At 39.5% G+C, this 13,300-nt stretch overlaps 3 protein-coding genes across 4 annotated transcripts; 2 read left to right on the top strand and 1 right to left on the bottom strand.

The window, feature by feature from the left end:
- The first annotated feature begins 1,996 nt into the window (after positions 1 to 1,996).
- On the top strand, positions 1,997 to 4,323 carry cunh22orf39 (chromosome unknown C22orf39 homolog). The gene is made up of 3 exons (XM_023421144.2): positions 1,997 to 2,092; positions 2,733 to 2,900; positions 3,689 to 4,323. Exons 1-3 carry the CDS (start codon positions 2,054 to 2,056, stop codon positions 3,818 to 3,820), a joined length of 339 nt encoding a protein of 112 aa, XP_023276912.1. The 5' UTR covers positions 1,997 to 2,053; the 3' UTR covers positions 3,821 to 4,323.
- Positions 4,324 to 4,403: 80 nt separating this feature from the next.
- Positions 4,404 to 8,718, bottom strand: mrpl40 (mitochondrial ribosomal protein L40). Of its 2 annotated transcripts, none has more exons than XM_087177944.1 (5): positions 8,603 to 8,718; positions 6,746 to 6,832; positions 5,787 to 5,942; positions 5,066 to 5,147; positions 4,404 to 4,937 (listed from the first exon to the last, which is right to left on the bottom strand). In XM_087177944.1, the coding sequence occupies exons 2-5, from the start codon at positions 6,772 to 6,774 to the stop codon at positions 4,710 to 4,712; spliced, it is 495 nt and encodes a 164-aa protein (XP_087034070.1). In that variant the 5' UTR covers positions 6,775 to 6,832; positions 8,603 to 8,718; the 3' UTR covers positions 4,404 to 4,709. The 2 variants fall into 2 exon arrangements, with proteins under 2 accessions (XP_087034070.1, XP_023276911.1); XM_023421143.2 differs by lacking the exon at positions 8,603 to 8,718 and adding an exon at positions 6,967 to 7,144.
- Positions 7,358 to 12,650, top strand: acaa2 (acetyl-CoA acyltransferase 2). The gene is made up of 10 exons (XM_023421142.2): positions 7,358 to 7,513; positions 8,844 to 9,010; positions 9,152 to 9,280; positions 9,962 to 10,078; positions 10,171 to 10,318; positions 10,587 to 10,762; positions 11,291 to 11,420; positions 11,556 to 11,626; positions 11,830 to 11,984; positions 12,069 to 12,650. Exons 1-10 carry the CDS (start codon positions 7,498 to 7,500, stop codon positions 12,148 to 12,150), a joined length of 1,191 nt encoding a protein of 396 aa, XP_023276910.1. The 5' UTR covers positions 7,358 to 7,497; the 3' UTR covers positions 12,151 to 12,650.
- Positions 12,651 to 13,300: the final 650 nt, after the last annotated feature.

The raw sequence follows: 13,300 nt of genomic DNA, 5'->3' as shown, positions 1-13,300 counted from the left end.
GAAAACCACATTGCTCCTCCTCGATCTGAGGTTCAACTATCGATCGGACCCTCTTTTCCAGTACCCTGGCATAGACCTTACCAGGGAGGCTGAGGAGTGTAATTCCACGGTAGTTGGAACACACCCTCTGGTCTCCCTTCTTAAAGATGGGGACCACCACCCCGGTTTGCCACTCCAAAGCACTGCCCCCGATGTCCAAAAAAATAATCGTTTAGATTAGTCGAATAATCAAAAAAAAATAATCGCTAGATTAATCGTTTAAAGAATAATCATTTGGGACAGCCCTACTGAAAACACAATGACAAGTCAACGACCGTATCACAGCCGTGCTGGTTTTAAATACAACATCACTCCCCCTCTCATGTGATATTCAAAAGTAATCGCTCACCTTTCAAGGTGTTACACCACATTCGGACCGCAGGAGGGCGCTGCTGCAGGGATGTTGCTATTAATGTGACAGGAGGAGGCTACCGTTAGCAGCGCACCACAACCTGAAGCTAGTGTTACACACCGTATGCCGACACTGGTGATTCAGGTGTAAGAGGATTTTATTTTTTTTCAATCAGAAATGCTGCGACCAAACAGAAAAAAGACAGTCTGTGAGTTTTCAATTACGCTGCTGTAACTGTGACTGTCTCTGATATGACTGAGCGGACTTCCTTAACCAACGGTTTTACAGCGTCAGTCATTCATTACTGTACGTGTCGGTACTAGCGTGCCGCCATGCTAACGTCGCGGTTGAAGCTAGTTTTAGCTGCCCTTCCTTGTACCGCTTAATACACATGTAGAACATAAATGTAACAAACAAACGCGAATACCCTTAACATCAATACTTATCTCACCTGCGACCAAACAGAAAAAAGACAGTCTGTGAGTTTTCAATTACGCTGCTGTAACTGTGACTGTCTCTGATATGACTGAGCGGACTTCCTTAACCAACGGTTTTACAGCGTCAGTCATTCAGATTACAAGGCTGCTACCGCCACCTATTGGTGAGAAGTATTATAACTAAGTCAACTTCAACAGAAATCAGGTGAGTTTTCTCCTATTTACACAAGTATTAAAAATAATAATAATCACAAAAATAATGGTGGGGGCCAGGTTAATAACATAAACTAATCTAAACACAATTCTGGAAACAATCTTAACTCATGAAATGCCCAGGGTGCAGCAGCAGCAGCAGCAGCAGCTCACCTGGATTAACCAGGTGTCTCACCCAGCGTTGTGGGGGGCAATCTAGGAAAATACTTTCGCTGTCCTCACAGTTGTATCGATTTCTTAACTGTCTCGCGATGCAACTTAATTTTCTACACGTGTTCTAGGATTACACTGGACTTGACTTGATGAAATTAGCCAAGCAGGAGAGGCAGTCAACAGGTTCCATTTCAAAGTATTTCATTTTTTGCTTGCAGTCAGTCAGGTGTGAGTGGTTATATTTCTACAAATAAAAGTGCACATACGGGTCAAATTCTACCATATTATCTTGAACAAACACCAACTATGAACAATTCAAAATAAAAAATCTGTACATCAATTCATTCTCACTTTAAATATATATGTGAGAACAAACCAAGAAGATTAGATGTACTACTTAACAACAAAATAAACATGACTTGCGAAAATTTACTTTGAAGACGATCTGTTTATCTTTCCGGCTCTCGACTTGCTTGTTAATTTTTATTGTACACGTTTGGTAATGGAACAAACTGTAGCTTTGGTGCGATGAATTGAATTGCACGTCTACATTCAGTAGGACAATAACACACGCAAAGCGTGAACAGCGTTTAGGCAGCATCGGCTAATGAAGAACGAGCTCACAAACGTTAACATACATTTGTAATTAGCACAAGTAGGACAACAAAATTAGGCAGTACCCCCTAACCTGGCATTTTTCATTATATAACGTGAGAACCTGCAGAAGGATTATGCTTCATGCACGGACCCTTTGTATAGGTGAGTTTCAAAGTAAGAGTTGTCGAACGGTGTGGTAGTGCTTTTGTTGTGAAAAGAAATCGAACCGGAAGTATTGTTCCTGTTCAAGCCTGCACTGCTAATGCTAGCAATGGACCAGTCCGGAAAAATTTCATGGAGGGTAATCTATCAAAAGCAGTATCTATGTTGTGAATAATGTTCTCGGCAAAATGTTCCGATTTCTTTTTCTCTGAGTTGTTCTTGATAGTCCTGATAAAGTGTGAAGAGTGCCAAATCTCAACCAAACAGTTAGGAAGGTGATTAGCTATCTTGCTAAATTGCCAAAGTAACCTTAGCTAGCTATCGAGAAGCAATGTCAGGCAAACTAGGTGGTTTCAAGAGAAACCTTCAGTGATTTACCTGCTTTATGATTTGCTTTGAAACTGAACTTTGCTTGTCAAATTAAAAAACTATATGTAAAAATAGATTATTGTAACGCCAGACCAGCCACTGCCCAAACTGATGTTCAGTTCAACCCCTCCAGACACCTGTGTTTTCTTCTATTTATTGCCACTTCTTAGTCAATCAAGATAGTTTCAAATTGGGCTGGAATTTCAACCCCTATGAAGCAAAAACCATAATCAGCAGCATATGTTAAACACACTCCAGGCTGATGTTGAATATCTTTTTTTTAACTGTGGCGAAGTGGAAATGGTGCAGCCGTTCAGCACAAATACAAAAACAACAAAACAGAGGGGGTTCAAAACATAATTTGTCCAAACTAGAATAGTGGTAATTTCTGCCTTTGTCTATTCATACAGCCACCCCGGGGATGTGATGACTATTGGAGCGAATTCAAACACTGCAAAAGCTTGAGGAATCGTTTTCACCACTACTACACTTATGGTACATCCCCTTCCTGTCAGCAGTGGAAAGAGGACTACCACAACTGCAGAGAGTGGGAGAAACACAGAGGCACAGAGTCAAAGGTACTGTAGAGCTGAGATTGTATTGTTTCGAGACCAGAAAATTTTATTTATTTATTTATTTTTTTAACACATACTGACAATCAAATATAGTAAATAGATCCATAAAAGAGTTTTAGAACAGTTTGATATTGAAAACATGTCAAAATGTTGGTTCTTTCTGGTGTTATGTTTTCCAGTGAAAAATTAGTTATTGGTTGTTGATCTCTAGTCTATAGTCACTTTTCTTACTATTTCTGTAAGTAAACTGGTGTAGTTCTTAACCTAAACCAGTTTTGGTTAACTGTCTATTCTGTCTGCTGTATCAGTCTGGTTTTATTTGTAACGCGATCAACTGTTAGAAATGTTAATTTTCAAACATTTTCTATTTTGATTATTGCCATCCTCATCCAATGTCTGAGCTTTTGGGGGTAGCATTTTCTATTCTGATACCACTCAGAAGGGCCTGGGCATTAGTTGTACCTCAGCTTGTTTATCATGGTCTATTCCCATTGGCAGTATAAATGAACAAACTGTTCATACACACCTAGTGTCAAATAGGCATTACAAGCTTCAAACACTTTCTCACTTTATTCCACAGATTTTTACTTTTAGAATTCATTGTGATGTTAATGATAGCAACAAGTTGCCTTGAAATGATTAAATCAACATTTTGAAGATCAGCTTGGATACAGTACCTTTTTTCTTTCACCAAATCTGATCACTCTTTGCAACACTTGAAGCTTCTCATGCCTGCACAAGACAACTCATAAGGAAACCATCACATTTTTTTCTATATTTATATATTGCAGGAAGCGTTGCAGAGGAGTGAAAGGAACAGATTGGCAGAGCAGAGAAAGTTCACCCCTGTGTGGAAACTGAGACAAGACCCTCCCAGAGACTGGCACATGCCCCTGAACCAGGAGAAGCCTCAGGACTCCTGAACTGTCACTATTATTAACCTGCTGTTTGTGCTCCATGGCAGCCAAACCAAAGTGAAATGAACATTCATAATATACTGTATTTCACTTCATGGACATAAAATCCTTCAGATCTACCTGCTGGAGAGACTGGTCATCACTCACTGCCATCTCAGGTTGTGTTCAGAGAGATGCTCTATGAAAACAAGACATGTACGGTATAAACATTGGTGGCAGCATCTAGTGGTCAATGATGAGGATGACAGCAACTATGAATGAATACAGTGAATTAAAGACAGTCATAAATAATGACTACTAATGATAATAAAGCCTGTGAAACTGAAGCAGAGAGGCTGACTGCACTTACTCACTGTAAACAAGTTTAACATTAATCATGTGTTTCTTTTGAAGGAAAGGGCAACATTGCATCAAATTTCAGTGGATATATTTTCAAGATATCCATCTAAGTAATGAAGGATTGTCTGTACATTGTTTTGATCTGGGTTAAATAAAAAATGTAGATGTTGTGCACAGCTTTTCTTCGCACAAACCAGAACAGCACTGTTTGAATTCTGAACAAATTGCATCAAAAAAGAAAAAAAAAAAATCACAATTTTTTATTCAGTTTTATTTCATCTTTTTATAGAGGTGTGAAAGTGAAGAAAAAAAAACAACAACTAGATGCCTCATTTCCATGAATGTTGTTGCATTTGATGCAAAAATTAGAGAACTGATGTAACTAAAAGCCTCATACTCTTCATGACAATTCAAGAAGACATGCAAGGTGTCCCTCATACCTACACCTGTATAATGTTAAAATGCTGTATCTTGGCTTATTGAATCATTTACAAACAAGGACACACTAAATAAAAAACAATACACACAGACTGCACCGACAGCTGTTCCCTGTCCATCACTGTGTATAGACTTTAGTGATGTCGTTGTATTTCCCATCAGGAGCTTCATACGTGCTATTTGGCGGTGTGTAGGCAGGACCTTCATGACTGAAGGGAAACAGAAGGGGGTCTGGCTTCAGTGCTGCCTGGTACAGCTCCTCAGACTCCAACTTTAGCTCATCCAGCGCCTCCCTCTGTGCTTCCAGAGCAACTTCAACAGCCTTCATTTCATCCATGTGCTGCTTCTGCAAGAACAAAGGCAGATGAGCACAGAAAATGTAGCCCACTAACTGTACATGATGGAGAGCAGAGGTTAGAAGCAGCATTTTCTATAAAAGCTTTTGTGATGGCGATGTGATAGCTAAGTGGTTACCTGTTTGTACAGACTCCACTCCTTCAGCAGCAGGGCTCGACCGTCACTTTCATCAAATGACAGCCTTGGTCTGGAGCGCTGCCTTTGTAAGAGAATAATAAACACAGATTTACAGCCCTTCAGAGCAAGGAAGAAAAGAACGACCGCACAGTGAGTCAAAGCAACACAAATGATACATAAAAGCATGTCCTAGTCTCTGCTGAGTTTGGATTTCTAGTTGTGTACTGACTATGACAGTGTTGACCATGGATCCAGTGGGAGAGGAAAAAAGTAACCTTCAATTAATTCATCTGCTCTCCCTTGTGCAATAAGAGTTTGACACTGCTTCTGGACAAAGCTACAACTGAGGAGTGAGAACATACTTTTCTTTTCCTTCATCTTGCTTATAGCTGGTTGTTTCAGTCCAAATGTGACAAATAAATAAGATGTGTCTGGTGTTAACATATATTTTCCCTACTGTCAAAAAAATCCATTAACAAACCAAAACAAAATAGCACCCATTGCAAGTATTGTGTTCGTTGATGCGTTTTCAATAGATTTAATAGTTGGTTTTTGGTATTTTCAGACATTTTGTTGCCTTATCTGATAATACTTTAATGTATGTACTGTTGCCACAACGAGCTCTACAGAGAGGTTAACAAAACCTCAAACAGATCTAACAAATTACAACACATTACAAATTTAACTAGTTAAACAACAACAACAGCGAAATGAGGTGTACCTTGTTTCATCCATGCAGCTGACTGGAGTGACAAAGTCCTCTATTGGGATATATTCAGGTGGAACCTTCTGGAGCTTCCTCAGCTTTTTTCTCAGCCGGTCTTTCATTACCTGCTCCCTTCTTGGGTCCACTTTCTTCTTCTTTTTGGGCTCCGCTCTTTTAAAGCACAAGGCACAGTTCAATGTGAGCATATTCAATATCATATATATATAGATAATGTGACATGGTACAAGTCATTGGGGTTTTGGTGGGGTAATGATTTAAAAATTAGCATTTGATTACTTTGTTCTCTAAACTGAGTTTCCAGAGTTGACTTGGAACTAAATTGCGTGTGAAGCAAAGTTGGACACAAAAGAAAACACATCAGTTATACAATCTGGTTGCTAAAAACCATTATATCCATCATCATAATATTTGTCGTTGGGGTTCTCCTGACCCTCCACCCCAACCTCCGGCACTCTGTGCATCGTGAACTGCACCCTGCCACCTCCAAGTTTCAAGTCCACACAGAGATCCACTGTTTTAGTGGTTTATATTCACCAACAAATTTGCAGTTAATCAAATTACTAAAAAGAATTAACGTGTACCTGGGAATTTAAAGCCCCTAGGGATCTGGGTCCTCGGGGCAGTTGGCATGCAGTTGTATGCAAAAGTTTGCACAAATTGTATGTTTTTGAAGTGAAAAGAAGTAAATACAACCCCTGCAGAAATAGACATAACAGACATGATTGTTACTGAATACTAACTTAGTAGGGAGCACAAACTTTTTTCACATACCACAATTGTTTTTTCTGTTTTGCAAGTTCATTAAAAAAATATTCACAGTGCATAAACATTTTAAGATAGACTCATTTTAATGTCTGTTTGCTGCAGAGGTTGTTTTTCCTTCCTCTCACTTCATGAAATCAACAAAAACTGCGATTTGCAGGCAAACTAATGTAATTCAGCCTTGATCTTACCTCAGTGGAGCAGACGTCTTCAGTGTCATCACAGGGGCAAACCAAGGACTCACGGTGACAGCATGTTGATGTTCTCCCGACAGGAAGCTGCAAAACAACACACAACAAAGGACTTGTGTATTTGTCAACCACAGAGCTGATTTCTTTACTGAATAACCTTAGCTACGTTAGCTCCAGGTAGCTAACACCTTGTGATTTCACTTTAAACTAGAGAAGCGTACCTTGACGGGACGGTCTGTCGGGCCATAACCCTGCAGAGACAGCGCGATAAAGCCCCAGACATGTTTCCACGGTGTGCTGTTTCACTTTAAACTCATACTAAAGTGACAGAAACGCTCACATGTAGCTACACATAACTTGGCTTGTCCCCTTGCTTGAGTGGCGCAGGATGATGACGTTTTGATCAGGCTCTTTCACAATTTAACAGGCGCACTTTCGAATATTTTGTCCCCGCAGAAAAATAAATAATTGTTAAATACAGGTTAATTAATTGATTTAATTAATAACGAAACAGGCAATGATAAAAACTATGCGAAAATACTAATTATTTCTAACTTCTTAGCTTGAATCTATGTTTAACATTTTCTGGCGAATCTCACTGGACGAGTGAACAGCTAGCGACGGCAGTATTCAGGGGAAAGGTCGCAGCTTTGTCCGGTTCTTATGTTCACCTCGCATTGATTCAGAGTGCCAAAACAAAGATATCAGTGGGAAGGTTTCATCCGACAGCGGTGGGTCGTTGAATAAGCATCATGGCACTCCTCAGAGGTAAACACACAAATACACACACGCTTTCATCTCAGCAAGACGCCAAAAAAGCAGGAATAGTGCATGCTGGTGGACTTTGAAAAGTGTTAATGTTGGAGGTACACGTTTCACATTTCTTTATCAATGTATTATTATTATTAGTGACTTAAATGAATGCCTTCGCTGTAAAGTCGATTTTATTTAAATGTCCGTGTGAGGAGATTGTTATACTTTGCTGAAGATGACGTGAATATAGGTGAAAGGTGACAAGATGGACTTGAGACTTTCTATACAAACGCACATGAGAAAAGGTGAAACAATGCTTTAAATATCTTTGTAACCATATGGACTCTTACATAAAGACTGTTTCCTTATCACGAAACAAACAAAAAAACAAACAAACAAAAGTCCCACTGTATGAACTGTCTCAGGAATATACATCCTTTATTCAAGCTGTGCTTTTCTATTTTATGATTATAGCGTATTTATCATAAGTGCTTACCTTTGTAGCAGTTGGACAGTAGCACGCCCTAAAAGTTTAAAGCAGCTGTGGATGGTCAAGAGTGGGTTTGGGTCCTTGCACATATAATAAGTAAGATCATATAGTTTGAATTTAAAAACAAACTTTGAAAAGTAGGTAGTTACAACAGCAGGTGTTACTTAAATGAGAAATTGAATGGATAAAATGGAACAATTACCCAAAACATAAATATAGTTAGTAAAGCATGTAAAGAGCTTGTAAAGCTTCCTGAGACCTAAAAGAAAGTCTGAATTAATATTGCGTTCTTATTTATGTATTTTGGGGTTTTTTGCACATGAAGCAAGTTGCAAAATATTTAAACATTTGATTTGCCTATTATACGGTATGTCCTTTCAAAGAGGGCACCACACATGTTAACCAACACGTTTAACTTGCAGATAAAAAATATTCATCACACCTGTGTTTCACTGTGATCAAGAGATTCCATTTTATTTAACATGCATGTTTTCAACTCAACTCTGTAGTCCCTGAACATTAATTGTTAGTATATCCCTGTGTGTGTGTGTGTGTGTGTGTGTGTGTGTGTGTGTGTGATAGAAAAAATACTCAGAAAGACGTTTATACTCTACCTCGAAGATTAACAATCCAGAACTAGTTGCTCCTCTTGTCCCTACACTCCCATCTGATGCATCTGATGTTAGTTTCCCCTTTATACCGCATCTTTAACTTCTGCATCTCAATGACCTGGCTGTGTCAACCATCTCTGCAGCATGTACCACCCTAGTAAATCCTTATAATGTGATCTGGCTGTGGTTTAATGGTGGGTGTTGTGAACTTGTCGTTGTACTAAACTGCTCCTTTTCTCTGCAGGTGTATTTATTGTAGCTGCCAAGCGCACTCCATTCGGTACATATGGTGGCGTGTTGAAGGACCATAGTGCAACAGACTTGGCTGAGCATGCAGCCAAAGCTGCCCTCGCTGCAGGGGGCGTTGCACCAGAGCTCGTAAACAGTGTCATCATGGGAAATGTCATGCAGGTAACTAAAAGCCAACATATCAGCTGTCACATTTAACAGATCACAAGTGCTATCAAATGAAAATACCTGTGTTACTACTACTACTTCTTTGTGTGCTGATTAGTGTCCTGTCTTTATCTGCCCCCCCCCCCCTAATTTCAGAGCTCAGCCGACGCCCCCTACATTGCTCGTCATGTGGGTCTGAGGTGTGGTGTTCCTATCCCAGTGCCTGCTCTCACTGTGAACAGACTGTGTGGATCTGGTTTCCAGGCCGTCATCAGTGGTGCTCATGTAAGCACGCCACCAAGAACAAAAAACATTCTGGCAGGAATACAAATGTACAATAAACCATATTATTGTACACTCAGTGGCCACCTGTGCCATTGAATGCAATCACATACAACTGTTCTGCCGTAAGGTCGGATTTTATGTTGCCTATGATGTTTCGTTTTTGTTGACACTGTCATAGAAGTGGTAAGTGTTGAATTATACGTAGTTAATGATGGTTTTGAACTGGACTGCATTATATTCAGAGGTGTTTCTAATATTCTGCCCCTCTCATATTTCTAATTTCTTGTCCTCCATATTTATAATTTGAAAGACAAAAAAATACAAACACCTCTTGATATAATCTAGTCCACCACTTTTAGGTTTGACCTAAAAAAAAAATATATATATATATAATTGAATTTACAAATGTCTGACAATGTCACTAAAAACTGAACATTATGAGGTTAAAGATGGCAGTCAGTGCTGTTGTATTGAAATGCATTAGATTGTACAGTTAAACCTAATAAAGTGGCCACTTAGTGTCTATGTGTAAAAGACTGGTGATATATCACCAAGAGCAAGGTCTATATATTTGTAAACCTACAATATTTCACATATATATCAGTTGAACATACTGTGTCTTAGGATTGCTCTTGTTGCTCCAAAATAAAAAATAAAAACGGTTGCTTTGTGTGTTTGTAGGAGATTTGCCTGAAGGAGTCAGAGGTGGTCCTGTGTGGAGGCTCAGAGAGTATGAGCCAGGCCCCGTACGCTGTTCGCAACATCCGATTTGGTACAAAGTTTGGAGTCGATCTCAAGGTTGGCTTTTCATTGATTTTCTCTGATGGCCACAAAAACAGCTTGTTATTAAACTGCAGAAGCTTTAAAAGCTTTCCTCTTTGGCCTGATAGCTAGAGGACACTTTGTGGGCGGGTCTGACTGACCTGCACATCAAAATCCCGATGGGCATCACGGCAGAAAACCTGGCAGAGAAATACCAGATCACACGAGAAGACTGTGACAACTATGCATTCCAGACGCAGCAAAGGTGGAAGGCTGGTAAGACGGGATTCATCCTTTTCTTTTCTTTACACGGTCTGTTCACCTTACACATACTCATTTTTGCAGTCAAGAAGTTTCTGGTCAAGGCAAGTCCATTGTTAATTTTTTAAGGTAAACACAAGAAACTTGTGCTACGGAAAATGGACCAGACTCAGTGAAGAGCTCCTTAAGCTTAATATCCTAAGTCCTATGATAAATTTGATAAAATTATGAATTTAGCTATACAGTTGTAGCAGTTAGATCGTAACTTTTGTTCTATTTCCAGCTCATGAGGGTGGTCACTACACAGCAGAAATTGCTCCCATTGATGTGAAAGCAAGGAAAGGCAAGGTGTCCATGGCTCAGGATGAACACCCTCGGCCGCAGACCACACTAGAACAGATGGCCAAACTGCCTCCTGTCTTCAAGAAGGGAGGGACTGTTACTGCTGCCAATGCTTCGGTGAGTTCAAGCCTGAGGTTTTGTCCCCTCTTAAGGATCTGAGGTGTTCACTTTATCTTTCATCATCCGAGTGGAAGATCAAACAAGTTCTCTGTTTGACTTCAGACATTATCTTCAAAATGTTCAGTTGCTTCAACCTGAAAAACTAGATGGGATGAGATCATTCTGATCACTCTTGTGCTTAGGAAACCTCAAGGCAACGCTGATTTTCTTGGTTAATGAAAAATTGTCAGTGATACATTTAGCTTCCTCATCAATCTTGTCATTTTTTTGTTTAACCAGAAGGAAGAGGCATTACACAGAATCTAAAAAAAGTTAACCAGTTTGAAAATAAATGTTTTTTATGAGATAAGAATCTGTATTGTCTTTTCAAGCATTTGAAGGAGTTATGAGTTCTGGCAATGTCATTTAGGGGTTCCACTGTTTGAGTTGAAGACTAAAATGTATTTATTTAATATAAATATGATGCAACCACTCTTACTTCTACCATGTAGATTAACCTACTGTTACTCTCTGCTTGATCTCCAGGGTGTATCTGACGGTGCTGCTGCATTGGTGATTGCAAGTGAAGATGCGCTGAAAGAGCACAAGCTCACTCCTTTGGCCAGAATTGTAGCCTATCATGTGTCAGGCTGTGACCCGAGCATTATGGGAATTGGTGAGTGACACCACTGTTATGGAAATGCAGTTTAACCCTTTTGAGTTGAAAATGATTAGATGGCTAATAAACTGTGGTGGTATTTGACATGATCTCTTATAGTAAGAATGTCTGTTCTCCCTCTGATCATCTTAGGTCCCGTTCCAGCTATCACAGAAGCTCTTAAAAAAGCCGGCCTGACTCTCAACGACATGGATGTAGTGGAGGTTTGTTACCAGTGAAAAAACAATATTTTTACTTACTTTCTACCTCAGATTATGTCATACGTTTTATCAGTGATGGAAGAAGTAGTCAAATCTTTCACCCAAGTGAAAGTGACAAAACACCAGCAACATGTACTTAAAGTACCAAAAGTAACACATTACACATGACTTTATATTATGCTATTGATGTCATTTGCTTTGCATAGGTGAATGAGGCTTTTGCCTCTCAGTACCTGGCTGTCGCTAAGGCCCTCGGACTGGACCCAGAGAAAAGCAACGTTAATGGTGGCGCTATTGCCATAGGACATCCTCTCGGTGCTTCTGGAGCACGCATCACTGCTCACCTGGTTCATGAGCTCAGGTAACCTAGTCATTAGTAATTACATGCGCAGTATAGATGTTGGCAAATTGAGCAGCTTTGAGTAATGAACTTTGTTTCTAACAGGCGACGAGGAGGCAAGTACGCTGTTGGCTCTGCCTGCATCGGTGGTGGTCAGGGTATCGCCATTGTTCTCGAGAATTACTGACTGAAGAAACTGCCAGTATCGGATCAATTCCTGTCGAAGAATGTCCCACACTCACATGAAATAGAATTAAGTTGACACGTGTTAAAAAGAGATTTTTTTCTGCTTACTCTTGTTGCTTATTTCAGCCTATTTATACAAAAATACACACTAAATGTTTCAGTCAAGGTTTGCCTTGGGAGCCCTGTTAAGATAAAGAGCTAACTCATGTTTCTGATCTTTGTCCCAGAGTACAGCAAGAGTCTGTTTCTGTGTGTGCCTGAAATACAGTGGTAGCTCCTTGGTCACATTAACCCATGTAGCAAATTATTAACTCATAAAGTACAGTTTTTTGTTGGGTTATAGTGAGGTTTACAGGAACTCTGAAATATGATGTTTGCCTTAAAATGCTCTCTATCACGCCTTTATCAGGGATTAGTACTGTGATGGCTCCCGCAAAAGACTGATTTTGTATTTCTATGTCAGAGAATCTCAATAAATTGCATTTTGAAAAAAGAAGAGAAGTTTTCGTCATCAGCCCTTGACAGCAGCCTATGCTTTTTTTATGCCTCTGCACTAGAAACAGGTGTGACTGAAGGCATTATGTTTCCATATGTCTGTCTGTCCGTCCCATTCTCCTGAATGCCTTCAGGGAATTTCTTCAAATTTGGCAAAATGTTCACAAAACACATTTTTGGCCATCTCAAAAATTTATATTCTAATCATGATAAGATGCAATGAATACCTTTTGTTCCTTCAGCCTTGACTATACAGGTGCTGGTCAATACATTAGAATATCATCAAAAAGTTGATTTATTTCAGTAATTCCATTCAAAAAGTGAAACTTGTATACATTCATTACACACAGACTGATATATTTCAAGTGTTTATTTCTTTTCATTTTGATGATTATAACTGACAACTAATGAAAACCCCAAATTCAGTATCTCAGAAAATTAGAATATTGTGAAAAGGTTCAATATTGAAGACACCTGGTGCCACACTCTAATCAGCTAATTAACTCAAAACACCTGCAAAGGCCTTTAAATGGTCTCTCAGTCTAGTTCTGTAGGCTACACAATCATGGGGAAGACTGCTGACTTGACGGTTGTCCAAAAGACGACCATTGACACCTTGCACAAGGAGGGCAAGACACAAAAGGTCAATGCTAAAG

The sequence above is a fragment of the Seriola lalandi genome, unplaced genomic scaffold (genome assembly GCF_002814215.2).
Source record: "Seriola lalandi dorsalis isolate HSWRI2012SDOR001 ecotype SW California unplaced genomic scaffold, Sedor1 jcf7180002054664, whole genome shotgun sequence".
NCBI lineage: Eukaryota > Metazoa > Chordata > Actinopteri > Carangiformes > Carangidae > Seriola > Seriola lalandi.
Note: the sequence above shows the minus strand (reverse complement) of the source record. Positions and strands in the feature narration are given on the sequence as shown.

Excerpts from the sequence above, each read along its gene's own strand:
- mrpl40 (XM_023421143.2), bottom strand. The coding sequence starts at position 7,028 with ATGTCTGGGGCTTTATCGCGCTGTCTCTGCAGGGTTATGGCCCGACAG. Across the intron at positions 6,833-6,966 it reads CGACAGACCGTCCCGTCAAG|CTTCCTGTCGGGAGAACATC; the intron begins GTACGCTTCTCT and ends GTTGTTTTGCAG. Across the intron at positions 5,148-5,786 it reads AGCTGCATGGATGAAACAAG|GCAGCGCTCCAGACCAAGGC; the intron begins GTACACCTCATT and ends TCTCTTACAAAG.
- cunh22orf39 (XM_023421144.2), top strand. The coding sequence starts at position 2,054 with ATGCTAGCAATGGACCAGTCCGGAAAAATTTCATGGAGG. Across the intron at positions 2,093-2,732 it reads CCGGAAAAATTTCATGGAGG|CCACCCCGGGGATGTGATGA; the intron begins GTAATCTATCAA and ends CTATTCATACAG. Across the intron at positions 2,901-3,688 it reads ACAGAGGCACAGAGTCAAAG|GAAGCGTTGCAGAGGAGTGA; the intron begins GTACTGTAGAGC and ends TATATATTGCAG.
- acaa2 (XM_023421142.2), top strand. Across the intron at positions 10,319-10,586 it reads GCAGCAAAGGTGGAAGGCTG|CTCATGAGGGTGGTCACTAC; the intron begins GTAAGACGGGAT and ends TTCTATTTCCAG. Across the intron at positions 11,627-11,829 it reads ACGACATGGATGTAGTGGAG|GTGAATGAGGCTTTTGCCTC; the intron begins GTTTGTTACCAG and ends TGCTTTGCATAG.